Source organism: Staurois parvus, unplaced genomic scaffold, assembly GCF_062004578.1.
Source record: "Staurois parvus isolate SC_StPar_1 unplaced genomic scaffold, SC_StPar_1.0 ptg000684l, whole genome shotgun sequence".
Classification (NCBI taxonomy): Eukaryota; Metazoa; Chordata; class Amphibia; order Anura; family Ranidae; genus Staurois; species Staurois parvus.
The window spans coordinates 952,606-967,406 of record NW_028318480.1 but is presented as its reverse complement, the minus strand read 5'-3'; the positions used below and the strand labels follow the sequence as shown (position 1 = coordinate 967,406).

Genomic DNA, 14,801 nt, shown 5'->3' with positions numbered 1-14,801 from the left:
CTCTCCCCTCTCTCTCTCCCCCCTTCTCTCCCCCCTTCTCTCCCCTCTCTCTCCCCCCTCTCTCCCCCCCTCTCTCTCTCCCCCCTCTCTCTCCCCCTCTCTCTCCCCCCTCTCCCCTCTCTCTCCCCCCTCCCTCTCCCCTCTCTCTCCCCCCTCCCTCTCCCCTCTCTCTCCCCCCTCCCTCTCCCCTCTCTCTCCCCCCTCCCTCTCCCCTCTCCCCTCCCCCCTCCCTCTCCCCTCTCCCCTCCCCCCTCCCTCTCCCCTCCCCCCTCTCTCTCCCCTCTCCCCTCCCCCTCTCTCTCCCCTCTCCCCTCCCCCTCTCTCTCCCCTCCCCCTCTCTCTCCCCTCCCCCTCCCCCTCTCCCCTCCCCCTCTCTCTCTCCCCTCTCCCCTCTCTCTCTCCCCTCTCCCCTCCCCCTCTCTCTCCCCTCCCCCCCTCTCTCTCCCCTCCTCCCCTCTCTCTCCCCTCTCTCCCCCTCTCTCCCCCTCTCTCCCCCTCTCTCCCCCTCTCTCCCCCTCTCTCCCCCTCTCTCCCCCTCTCTCCCCCTCTCTCCCCCTCTCTCCCCTCTCTCCCCTCCCCCCTCTCTCCCCCCTCCCCCCTCTCTCCCCCCTCCCCCTCTCTCCCCCCTCTCCCTCCGTCCCCCTCTCCCGTCCCCCCCTACCCCCCTCTCTCTCCCACCCTCTCTCTCCCACCCTCTCTCTCCCCCCTCTCTCTCCCCCCTCTCTCCCCCCCTTTCTCTCTCCCCCCTCTCTCCCCCCCTCTCTCTCTCCCCTCTCTCCCCACTCTCCCTTTCAGGACACAGAGGCAGCAGCCATTGACAACTGCTTTCAGTCAAAGCCTGTAAGGAAGGAGCAGGGGGGTGGGATCGAGCTGCATGGTGTGTGTCTATGGACACACAGCCTAGCTTGGGAGTGCTCCCGCACAAGTGCCCCCCTAGCACACAAGTTGGTATGGGGGCACTCAGAGAAGAGGAGTGGCTGCTGGTTGGGAAAGAGGAAATTAACCACTGCTGTTTGCAGTACCATTACACAAAACAGGTAAGTATAACATGCCTTTACATTCACTTTAATAAGTATGTGTCTGGATTAGTGCTAAATTGAGAGGCAGGGAAATGAGTTCTTCACTTTCATGATGGCTGATAAATTACAGCTAAGAGTGAAAAGTGTGAGCGATGTGACCTACATTCCAATTAATGACACACACATAAACACAGATCCACCTTCTTCATGTGGGCAGGAGGCAAGGATGCTGTGACTGGTCCCAGCAAATTTCAACACAGAAAGCACTGCGACGAAGTCCCAGCAGTCAGAAGATTCTAATTTACTTCTCCTGTGGATAATAAATGTGCACACGTCCTGACACAGCCTGACATAACAAGCTGGTTTTCTGAGGCCGACACTGCTCAGACCTACACTGTGTACACAGAAGATGGTGGATACTTGGAGAGAGATGGAGTCTGAAAAGTGATCACGTACTTGTAGAGGATGCCAAAGAGGAAGGACTCGAGCTGAGGGACTAGTGAGTGCGGTGCATGGGCTGTGTGCCTGCTTTTCATGTATGTACTGACTTTTGTCATTCTTATGCCAGAAATGTGGTTTGTAAATCATTTTGGTTAAATATTTTGTCCACCTAAAACTGCTAGTGTTTACTTACACATCTATATGTGTGTGTAATAAATCATTGTTTATGGTGATTGCAGTAGGATTGAAAATCCTTGTACTTCAACAATAGGCATGACATACCATTTCTAGTGGGACAGAGTAAGCAAACTCCACAACTAAAGCTGGCCAGCATGGATCGAAAATCGGCCAGTTCAGCAGGGACCAGATGAATTTTGTTTTGGTTGAACAGAAGTCAATCTACCAATCAACTTGCGTATGACCATTCTGTCAGATTTTAACCGCTCAGTCAGCCCTGTAGGCTAAAGCCTGTGGTGCTGATCAGTCTATTCTGAAGGTGGGGAAGCCTACCTACTTTCCGAGTACAATGACACAACAGGGAGGATTCCCCCATACACCTCCAATATGAGGATGGGGAATTTGGATCTTTTTTTTTTTTATCTGATGGTTGACTGAAAAACAAAGTCATTTATGGCCTGCTTAGAGAGATGCTGCAGTCTCCCCCCAAAAATGTTAAAGTCAGCATCTACAAATACCGTAGCTGCTGACTTATACTATAAGGATACTTACCTGTCCAGGGATCTAGCGACGTCCTCACCCGAGCCAATTCTTCAAAGGTCAAGGCTTCAGATACAGATGCCAGCATCTAAGGTAAGGGAAAGCAGCAGTGAAGCTTTCTGGCTTCACGGCCAGTTTCCTGCTGCACATGTGCGAGCCGTTGTGCGCCTTGTGAATGGTTCTGCTGTCTTCTGGGATCTGTGATGTATCCCAGAAGGCTGCAGGGGGGGAAGGAGGAGGGACCAGATGTCACTGCAGCAATCAAAACCAGATACCCCACCCCCAAAAAATGCCAAATGAGGCAGTGGAGGGGGGGGATGCAAACAAGCAGAGCTTCCCAGTTTGGGTGAAGTTCCCCTTTAAGTTCTCAAAAGGTATAAAAGATGTTGGCGATGCAACTCTCTGGCATCAAATCTTACGTACACTGTAAAAAGTGACAGTAGTATTGTTTCAATACTATTGAAATTGTAATTGAGTACAAAGGATGTATTTCTTTGAGTATTGATCTTTCCTTTAACAGAAGACTAACTTTCTGTCACTCACATTCTAATTGTGCTAAAGTTAAGTATATATTATAGAGAAGTGCATATTATATTCTAATTATATTCTGTGTACTACAGGCAAAATCAGGATGTACCACAGTCACTCCAGCATAGACTGTCACACTACCACAGTCCCACCTCATCTCTCACATCCCTGGGATCTATGAGCCTGCTACAGTCCCCTCCACCTTCAGGCATGTCTCCGTCTCAACTTCCATCTCCAAGCCATGTGGAATTCTTTTCAGGTCCTCCACGGCCCCAGCAGATGCCTGCGCAGTTCCATCATACAGATTTTTATCGCACGTCTCAGCCGTACATTGGACAGCAGCAGCAAACACAAATGGACCCTGGACTGACAAGGCCTCCTCCGTTACACTCCCCATACACCCAGATGCAGGGTGACCCATTTGCTATTGTGTCCCGAGCTCAGCAGATGGTTGCTGTACTCTCTGAAGAGAACCGGTCCTTGCGCCAGGAGTTGGAAGGGTGCTATGATAAAGTGGCAAGGTTTCAAAAAGTAAGTATTGCTCCGTACATTAACACTGTGACAGACCGATGTCTGTTAGAAACGAAAAGTGTATATCTCAAATTGAGCATAGCAGTTTACCTACAATTAGAACGTAGACAAATATTGAATGCAAAAAAAATGGGCAACATGACTACTTTATGGCCAAGGGTGCAACAGCTTTTAGTGGCCCATGTTGGTGCATCCCAACATTTACAACAGGAGTTTTATGGGAAGTATAACACAAGTAGCAGGGATAATGGTTCCGCAGTATTGCCTTTCTGCAGACTAAGAGAATTACATATCACACTTTCTCTAATTCAGATTATTAAATATAGAAAATAACAAGTATTCATGCACAAGGTGTTTGCAACACCTAAAGAGAACCTCTCCTCTTCAGTGCTGTCATTTGCACTATTGAAGTGGTCTTCCAGACTATTGCCCCATTTTTATACTTTCCAGCCTATGAACAGACCATATTAAACTACACTAAAGTGTATGTAAAAGTCAGATTTCGGTCAGGTTCATTGCCTAATTTGTATAATATAGTTTGGGTTGTACAAGAATTTAGGAGCCACAAAGTCCAGCAGGCATTTTAAGGGCGTGTATCAATGGGCTTATGTTCACATCAGATGGGCTTTGCATTCCCATTAAAGTGTATGGAAATGCAAAACTCACTTCAAGCTCTTCAAATGCACCTGTCAATGAATTCTAAATGATCTCAGAAGTGTCCTAAACTGATGCCATTGACACAGCTCAAAGCCAATTGACACAGGCCCTGAGAAGGCTAAATGCATTTTCATCCATGAAGTCAGTAAGGCAGGTTTAAAAAAGCCAAGCCCTATCTGTAATGTTCTGAGCTCGTTGGCTTTTGATTGTATCCCCTTCTTGTATTCATATTGAACATTGTATTATTCTACTCCTTAATCGCATGCAGTTACTAAGCATTGATGACAATTTCGTCAGTACTCTCAATCCTATTTTAGGAAATTTGTTGCTCACAGACTCTTCTCCTCATCCTTATTTTACTGTTCCTTATGACATTTCATTAGATTTGCATTCCACAGCAATTTTGTTTACTCCTGCTCTGCAGTAATGTTCTGAAAATGAGTTGTATGTTTTTTTCCCTTCTGGGGATGCATCCAAAAAATTAATTTGTCACACCCTTCAAAGGTCACTCACAGTTGGGTAGACTGCCAGTTAAAACCTTGTTTTGAATGTAACGTGAGAGGGGCAAGTTCTTTTGATATTTTGTTGTTGTCTATGTTCCCACTTGGGGACATTTCTCCTTTTCCTCCTGGCCCGCAGTGACAACACAAAATGAGAGTGTCATCATACAGTTGGGTAGACTGCCAGTTAAAACCTTGTTTTGAATGTAACCTGAGAGGGGCAAGTTCTTTTGATATTTTGTTGTTGTCTATGTTACCACTTGGGGACATTTCTCCTTTTCCTCCTGGCCCGCAGTGACAACACAAAATGAGAGCAAGTCCTGTTGAGGTAAATGTATAAGAACACCAGATGAGTTGGGACTTTGTTGGGTGGCCATCTTAGCACAGTCCTACTACATGACATGGCAAATTGCCTTGTCTCTGGTGTGCCCAGTGCGCAGCGTAGTGCAAGGAAATCCACCACCTTGCACTGTGCTGCTGGAAAGTAAACTTAATGAAATCTCACTGTGACTTTTAAATAAAGTTAACATGCATGTGAATAGTGGATGCACCGAGATTGACAAATCGCCACTGTGGCAATCCTGCCGGCCCACACCTTACACCAGCAGCTGCATTGTAGTTCAGCAGCTGGTGTGAATTAGCTCTTAATCCCGCCTCTCGACCGATGTCTCTTTTTGGTGGATATCCCTTCTACTTCTGTGCCAATGAAAACCATGCAATTTTAGATTTTTACATTAAAATGGTCAGGGGAAAAATCTCCCAGAGAACTTGGACTGTAAAATGCTGCAGAGGTTCTAATCCCACCTCACTGTATCCAAAAGTGGAAAAATATTTCTGCCTGGGGATTCACTTTTACTTTACATAACCCTATGGAACAACCTAACTCCTCAAGTACACCTGTTGACTTACTAAAGTGTAAAAGCGGGTTAATATTCCTTCTTCCTTCAAAGTGAACTTGTATAAAGCTTGCCACATCACACAATGGAGGTGCTATTGATATGCATTTTATTAGCTAGGCTCCTGGAATCTAAGTTCTGCTATGCAATGAATTCAAGGAAGCTGATATAAACACAGATTTGAGGTACACATTGTAGCTGTATTTAAATACACATGTACATTTTTTATATTTGACAGGACTTGAGGCTTTAAATGCTTCTTTCCGGCAGATATTCAGTAAGTTTTTATATAAAATGAACATATATTACAGGTGATATTATTATAGGATTAACGTACTATAAATTTATCACAAGAGATGGATCTATAGTAAGTTCCTTCTATAAAAAATATACACTCACCGGCCACTTTATTGGATATACCTTGCTAGTGCTGAGAAAATATCCCCCACAGCATTAAACCACCACCAGCCTGAACCGTTGATACAAGGCCGGATGGATCCATGCTTTCATGTTGTTTACGCCAGATTCTGACCCTACCACATGAATGTTGCAGCAACCAGTCTGTCCATTCTCCTCTGACATCAACAAGGCATATTCGTCCACACAACTGCCGCTCACTGGATATTATTTTCTCTTTTTTGGACCATTCTCTGTAAACCCTAAGAATGGTTGTGTGTGAAAATCCCAGTAGATTAGCATTTTTTTAAATACATGGACAAGCCCGCCTGGCACACACAAACATGCCACATTCAAAGGCACTTAAATCCCCTTTCTTCCCCATTCTGATGCTCTGTTTGAACTTCAGCAAGTTGTCTTCACCAGGTCTAGATGCCTAAATGCATTGAGTTGCTGCCATGTGATTGGCTGATTAGCAATTTGTGTTACCAAGCAATTGAGCAGGTGTACCTAATAAAGTGGCCGGTGAGTGTATATCAGAAGAGATGATCTATTGGGGAAGAAAATAAAAATATAATTCACTTTTTAATATTGAAAGCCAGTCTCATTTTCAAGGATAAACATTTATTTGAGAAGATCTTTAAAGCCCAGTATCCTCATCCCTGTTGGCAGCTGTTGTGCTTATATAGAGGATGCTTTCAATGTCTGCAGCTTTTAAAATATTTTGAAGGTATGGTAACATAAAATGTAATGTATGTATCTGTGCATTTTATTGTAATTGTAAATCTGGTTTGTCCTCATTTTGGGCAGGGAGGAAACAGGTGCAGTGTGTCATTAGAGGGAGTGTAAGTTTGGCTGTATGCCTCATGACGTTTTCCCTGGCACATTTCAGATGGAGATGGAAATCCAGAGAGTTTCTGAAGCGTATGAAAATCTTGTAAAATCCTCATCCAAGAGAGAGGCTCTAGAGAAAGCCATGAGAACAAAGCTGGAAGGAGAGATCCGCAGAATTCATGACTTTAACAGAGACCTTCGAGGTACCATACCACAGCTAATGGTGTTTCTTTGGCCATTACAACCATATTATGCTATGTTTTTATTTATTTTGTTTTGTTTATTATGATTACAAATTTTAATAAATGGCAAGAGGTGTAATATTTTTTTTTTTATTTGGAAATGTTTTCTTTTTGTTTTTTTTATTTATTTTTATTTTTGCAGTCTCATCTTCTCACTTGGTGGGCATGTGTGATGACACTTGTGTACAGGTATAATGCACTTGGGGCATGAATCAGAGTGCAGCTTATCTTGTGCACAAACCTGGTCTTTTTGCATACTGAGGTGTTGTTTTTTGTTTTTTTGTTTTTTTTTTCATCCTGACTTTAGTTTCATGTGCATTGCAGCTTACCTTGTAGAGGTGTACGGGAAGTGTGTGTATGCACGAACGCAGGTTGGACGCACTAACACTATATGGATAATTTACTCAGTATATTCAAACTTGGATATAACAAAGTGGCAAGTGGAGTTAGTGACTTTGGCAAGTCTCCCTCTAGATATACATTTTCATTCAAAATTAATTTCAGTTTTGTTGAGGAAAAGAAACGGAGGCCAGCTTTATACTGGATGTTGCAAATATTTTTTTTCAGAATTTGTTGCAATATCTCTTACCCAGTTATTTGTTGAAAGTTATACATGGATTCCGTTCACTTTTTACTTCCTGAGTGCTAAGTTGGAGGGTCTACCTTCTACAATCACATGACCAGTCTTCGGTTTCTACAAATACGAACTGCTGAGAGAAGGAGATACTAATCAAATGGACAGTAAGGGTACGTTCACACTAGCTTTGTCAGCAGGCATCAGACAGGCGTTTGGGAAGCGTTTTTAATGCTTCTGAAACGCCTATGAAAATTCTGCACATGGCAGCACACAGTGCTGTTCACACGAAGCTTTTGTATCGCGGCAAAACTGACACCTCATTTTGAGTCAGGAGGAGTTGAAGCCTCTAATTCAAGTCTATGGTGAGGCTTCTCAAACGCCTGGCAGGTGTTTGTGGAGCATTAATACCATTAAACTTCATTATAGTCGTTTGGGGTGGGGTTTTAACGCTTTGCAAACACCTCAAAAATGTGCATAGAGCGTTTTGGGAATGTTAAATGCTTCCCTAACGCCTGTCAAATGCTATAGGGGTGTTTGGCAGGAGTTATAAATAAAGTCAAGTGTGAACTTGGCCTAAAGGAGAACACCCCCAGAAATGTGATTCCCTACCTTGGTTGCATGGAACATATTTTTTAATTTTAACTATTTTCTAAAATCGGATTAAAAAATGCTATATCCATCTTTTATAGCATCTTACTAATAGGTTTGAGAAATCCTTTTGTTTCAGTGAAAGCATCTCTGTAGGTCTGTCACTTATAGACATACTATTAACACACATTTAGCAGCGTTCTACAAAACACAAAGAAATCTTGTATGTAATAGTCATGTTATTACTATTACTGTCCAGTTCAGAAAATTAAAATTTAGTGTCTGGTTGTTATGGACAGCACCCAGATCACCCATGTTAGACGTTTTTTAGTATTTAATATTCAGATGAGGCACAGGATTTGCCCAAATAGGTGACTTGTTTTAGGTTTAACACTGCTGTTTGATAATCCTTATAGTAGAACACGCTTTTTTTTCATTTTGGATGAAGTAAGAGAGGGCTATAACACCTGTCAGTATTTTTTTTTTGCCATCCGTGTCCCATTGTGGAGATTAACCATCACTTCCTGTTCCATAGCCAAAACAGGAAATGAGAGGAAATCCCTGCATATTAAAGAATTCCTTGGGCCCCCCAGGTCACTAGAATTAATGTCCCCATTGGAGGATTTCCCCTCTTACTTTTCTGGGGCTCAAACCAAAATTTGGGATTTTCCTTACTTTCACTTTCAATGTTAATGGTAAACAGGACAAATAGAGAGGGTGAATCTCCCTAATGGGGTCACAGGCAGCAATAACCCTAGGTTAACATCTGTGCGGGTGGTGCCACTGTGGATCCGCACGCAAATCTGTGCAGCCCCACCACCCACACAGAGAAATGCGGACCCGCGGGTGGGTGCCATTAGTTCTAATGGCACGCCGCCCGCACTGGAACACGCAACCGTACTGGGAACCGAGGTTCCTGTGCGGGCTGCGTTTTCCAAAGAAGTGCAGGGACTTCTTCCCTGCGTGTCACGGGCACGGGAGTCCATTCAAATGAATAGGCTCTCGTGCTCGTGCGAAACGCGGCCCGCACGGCCGCATATATGTGAACCGGGGGTCAGAACTGACAGGTGTTCTAATCCATCTTCACTCTGTCCACTCTGTTTTCTAGGGGCCCCCTTAGAATGTGAAAGGAGCACACGGTTCTTTGTAAATACAAGCAGGAATACAGGGGTCATATTCTAGAGTAGCACAGGATGAAAATGACATTGTTTGATCATTTAACATAACAGTAATCTGTATGTAAACATTCACTATAAAATGATTCACTAAATAAAAAAAAATAAAAAAAAAATGGGGGAGGGGGGGGTGTTGGGTTACTGCTTCCATCTCAGCCTGTGCCAGTTATCACATTTTCCTATATCATGTGAATGTTGCTGGTGTGACTCTGTTAGAATATTACAGAATATTATTTAACTCTACCCATTTGCTCATGGGACTTTTGTTCTCATAGCAAGGCAGTTCAGGCATTCACTAGAATAGAGTTATTCTCTTCACAATTATTGGGTGTTTCCTATATTAAAGACCAGCCCGTCATCAGAATGGTTTTAACCATGTGCATTGTCACTTAATTCCAACTCCCCCTCAAAATAATCATCTTCAATTAATCTGCTTCCTCTGAAATGTCTCTGACTGATGCCTGCAGGTTTGCGGTGTTTAAAAAAATTCCAGCAAGCAAGTTAATGATGCATCACTACTATAATAAGTAAGCATTACATGTAGTGTTATGCTGCGTGTGTCCAATAAATGGCTGTATTGATTAAAGCTAAACTCCAGACGAGAAGCTACATTAGCGGCTGATGTACAGATATGGGAGCTGTTTTGTTTTCCTTAGGAATTATAATATCTGGGATTCGCCCAGCCCTTCAGAGGGCAGAACACAGTTTTAAAACTTGGTCCCCTTCCTTTGCTCGGCAGTAGGGAACCTTATCTTTTTCTTCTCTCCTTCTGTCAGCATGTTCCTTATTAACTCCTCTGTACCGAAGATTCCAAGATGGATGATTTCAGGATAGCTTTACAGACTTGCACTATCTGCATTTATTTTTTGTAATGAACACATGAATTTTAAATAACTTTTTTATATCTTCTTGGAGTTAAGCCTTAAGTTAATATGAAGCAGATTTCTTATCAAGCAGTGGAATTTTGAATGTTTGTAATTAAATGTACATAGTGTGCTATATATCAAGAGCAGGCTATTTTGTAAATTTAGTATTTTATTTTATAGGTTCACTAAATATGTATTTCCAAGAGATATGAGGCACTTCTGGCCTCAGTGATGTGGCCAATTCCCACTGAAGGAATAGGCTCCATTTTCAGCAATGTTAATTGTGGAGACAAAACGGCCACATCTGTTGTGTATATGTGATGCTTCCTGTTTAGGTTGCTGCTATAAAACATTTCTTAAAAGACTTAACCTTTCTTGTTGTAGCTGAGGAATTGTTGGACCCATATCAGAGTAAACTCTGCAAGCGTTTAGTTTCCATGCATTGTTGCATCATTTCAAGAACCAGTAAAAAGTAATTTCTTTCCCCTTTAGAGCGCATGGAAACCGCAAATAAACAACTTGCAGCAAAGGAATTGGAGGGGTCAGAGGACAACCGAAAGACCATATCACAACTTCTAGCTCAAAGTAAGTTTCTGCAACAACTATTTATTTTCCATTGGGACCATTAACTCCATGACTCATACTTAAGGAAACCTATTAAATAAGAAATTGTGAAGGACAACGAAAAAATGCAAAGTGCAGTAGTAACTCCTAGCAGCCATTCAGTACTCTGCACTCTGGTTGTTGTGTGTTTACAGATTGCCCTTGCTTTGCTGCACTTTTTTAATGACTACGACTGGTAGTATACATACAAAATTTTTTTTTCTATCCCTTATTGGGACATTGGTTCATTTTATTCTGGTTGACCTCACCATTGGTTGTATACTGAAGAAGGCAAACTGGATATGTCTTATGCATAATTATCGAATTACAGTAATCTTTAAATGACAAAACAAAGTTTGATGCTCTGGACATTTTATACTTTGCCTTTTCTATAATAATAATTTTCAGCTTTGCCTGTTTAACCCCTTCACGCCAACACACACAAATATGCAGCCTCACAGAACTGGGCTTTTGTACCTGTCTTTGTGCTGGGAGCGTGCCATACAGTGCGTTCCCAGCACAAAGAACATGATGTCACTGAGAGCTCCGGGTCCCGTTCTAACGATCGGGACCCGGGACTCCCGAATCCGGGTCACACGATCGCTGTAATAGCCTTTGGCTATCACAGTGATCAGTCACTGTGAAGCCTGCCCCCCTTGGTTTTTTTTTCCTTTCTTGTATTTTTCCATCTCCTTGCAGAGAGAAAAAAACAAACAAAAGAAAGAGATAAATTAAGTAAATATTAAAAAATAAAGAAAATATACCTAGATCAAGGTTTGATCTAGTTCAGTGCCAGGGTTAATGTTTGGGTCAATGGTCAGGATTTTTTTTTCATTTGGTGTCAGTGTGTTTTAGGTAAAGAAAAAAACAAAATCTGCACTATTGTGTCTGGGCTGTAGTATAGGTACAAACAACATACACATATATGATGTCGCTGTGATCGTCAAGAGCTGGAAAATTTATTTTGTGTTGTTCTTTGGTGGTAGGTTATGGTAGTAACAAAAAACACACAGCTAAATTAATAAAAAAAAAATTACCATTTTGGGCCAGTTTTCCTTTGGTAATGGATATCTCCTGATTTTTTATTTTTTTTTATTACTATCATTTACCACCAAATGAAAGCCCAATTTGCCCTGAAAAAAAACACGGTATAATTCACCTGGATGTACAAAGTAGTTGTGATGATATGTACGGTTTTACTAACACATGTCAGAGTTGTAAAATTTTACTTGGGCTTTAATGTTTGTTTTACCCTTAGGCGTGAAGGGGTTAATAAGGCGGTGAGACGAATGACAGTGTGCTGTAAAATCATTACTGCTAATCAGATTTCACTGGAATATATTACTTTAAAACACATTGGAATTATGAGTTATGATTTCTAGACATTTGCTGTGGCCATTAATATTTGCCAAGATGTTATACCAAAGATCTTACCCCTTCATATCACACTACTCTAGACAAAAGTAGTTTAAGATTGGACTACAGGCAAACTTTTTTTTTTTTTACTTTTCCAGTTTTTGGCAGGGGTGACTAGAGGGAAATCTCTATCAGGGAGCAAGATAAAAGGACTTGTTTTATCAGTTGAGGCTCTGTTGTATTTTAATTATTGCTATATTCCATCATCTTCTCTACCAGTGGAAGTGAGGGGAAATATACCCAAAGGGGACACAAAGCCCTGACAAAGGTACTTAATTTTCCTCCACTGTCATGCGGTGCTGGTTCTTCTGGGCTACTCTGGGCACCTTGAACAGAGTCACTGCCTTGCACATGGGGTACCTTTTTATCTTGTGCAAATGACTGGACTTGGCTCTCCATGTCTATGTACATCACTATGTCACTTGCTGCATTTAGGAGACACGGTAAGCCTATGCCTTCTCCACCTGTCTAGCAGATCTCCTCTACCTCACTACCAGTAGTGGAATGGAACCTCACTGTGCACTTAGCACAGGCATCATTTGTGCACTCACTTAGTTGTAAATGTCAGACATGAAATATGAACAAAGCATATTCCTCTATAGTGTGTACTTATCTCAAGAGCACTCAGTGTAATTTCTGCCTGCTGCCTCCTTCCTATGCAATCAGCTTCAATCACTTCTGAAAAAAGTTTTTTCTGACACCAAGAGAAAATTGGTGACAGGAGAGGGAGCCCCAGCTGATTGATAGCCTCAGCTTTATTCCTATGTGCTGTGTGAAGGTGGGTGAACCCTTCCCCTCTAATCAGCCCTCTTCTCACTGAGCTATGCAGAGTGTAACTTCAGCTCTCCGCCTCTTTGTTTTCTGAACTCTCAGACAAGCTTTAAATATTCAGGATTTAGAACAGATGTAGAGAAGAAAAGACTGCAGATATACAGGATGAAACAAATCCTCCTACATACGTTGTACCTGTCTATCACTTGAAGCCCATCACTGCACTAGGTATATGTAAGGGATTACAACCACTTTAAGGACACATTCACACTTATGGCTGACATGTTTCTGCACTGCATCAATGCCAGCGTCTGCAAGGGCTTATAGAAAACAACTGTTTTGTCTGTGCCTCATTCACACCACAACACTGGTGTAATGTTCACTGCGGTATAATGCGGAAAAATGCAAACCTGCTGAATTTTGCCAGTGTACTGGATGGCAGTACAGGTCACTGTACCTCGCTGCTGTGAGGAGGCCTTAACGTACACTGTACCGCTATACTACACGGCGGCCACTAAGTGCATGCTAAAATGGAAGGTTTTTTCATGCAGCTGTTGTGAACGAGTAAGGAAATTATTTTCAGATTGCCATCTCCTTTTTATTGGGGGTCTGGGCTCATGTGAATTTCCCTGCAGTTTAAAACCCAGCAGTAATATTAAGATGAATTCCAGATTGCTCCTTTCTGCCCTCCTCCCATACCCAACTAATCCATGGCATAAAAACCCCAAATGCCCCTTTTACTCACCAAAATTCTCAGTCACATGACATTTCTGTGCCGAGTCTTCTCTCCTCTTCCATGCACAGGAAGCAGTCTTTTTCTTCATGTGTCCACCTCACCACTTGTGTGAAATGGACACTTTCTTTTGAAAGCCTCTGCTGTATTTGAAATACAGCAGAGACTTTGTATTGGATGATATCAACATGAGGGATCTGTTGGAGATCAGCCGTCGCATGCACATTTTCAGTCCTTGATTACCAGTCCCACACACCTGGAAATGTGCCAGTGAGGGACCCAGATGGCAAATTTAGAGAAATATGAAATGCTCCATAAGGGTTTTTTTAAACTTTGCCCACAGGTGGGTTTTAACGCAATTTCTTGTATTCAATTATATTTACCATACTTAATAAGAGCCTTTTTTCAGCAATTGGTGTGATCGATTTTACAAAGCAGCATTGGCTATTTAGCGCCATGGAAACAGGCACGTCTGCTGACATCCTTAGGGCTTGTTCCTACTTTAGCTGCTTTGATCAGATAAACTTTCTGCATCAGGACCTAAGCTGACTTTTAGCTGTAGAGAATAAGGGTTTTTTAAAGCATAGTAATGCGTAGTTTGGGAAGATTTACTTTGAATTTCACAGTCTGTTAAAATAAAAATCTCTGAAAGCTTTAAATTCTTGGTTAGCCAGAATCTGTGGTCTCTCTTGTCTATTTTATTCATTTGGATGCTCAATGTTTGATGTTTCTTTAGTTTGTCTTTGATCTCAATTTTCCCACCCTGTGGAGGGAGGGGTGGCTGTGATGTGGTTCCCATATACAGCCAAGCTTTTTAAAAAGTGAAATATTTTTCCAGCTAATATAAAGCAGACAGTCTTTTAAAACTCGGCTAATTGTTGGAGTTAATTAAAGGTGTTTACATATTTTCTGTGGGAGTTACCTCTTTTCAAGACCATATTTTCTGTGGGTGTTGCCCTGTTTAGTACCAAGCATGCTTCCTTATTTCTACACGAGGAGATGTCCCGGTGTAAAGTTCTGCATATAGCCGTGTATATATATCTATACTCCTTTCAGATTGTATTCAAGCATATAAATACTGTGAAGCTGCTCTGACAACAAATAATGGTGGTCATTTCATAATATTGAATTCTTCAGTGAGTTCACATTGTCCTATAAAATAATAGCCTTTCTTGAAATAATGAACTATCCCAACCGCTGCTAGGAGGTTTCCCTCAATTGGGGCTCCTACGCACCCCTGTCCCAAGCTCAACATTTAAATACCGTATTTTCCGGCGTATAAGGCGACTGGGTGTATAAGACGGCCCTCTA

The 14,801-nt window shown here is 42.2% G+C and overlaps 1 protein-coding gene across 1 annotated transcript in view; it reads left to right on the top strand.

Annotated features, from left to right (window-relative positions):
* AMOT (angiomotin) overlaps positions 1-14,801 on the top strand; it is a 113,099-nt gene that overhangs the window by 45,172 nt on the left and 53,126 nt on the right. The window contains exons 4-6 of the mRNA XM_089652495.1: positions 2,798-3,236; positions 6,578-6,722; positions 10,460-10,552. Of these exons, the coding sequence (XP_089508621.1) occupies positions 2,798-3,236; positions 6,578-6,722; positions 10,460-10,552 (677 nt within the window). The remainder of the gene's footprint in view (positions 1-2,797; positions 3,237-6,577; positions 6,723-10,459; positions 10,553-14,801) is intronic.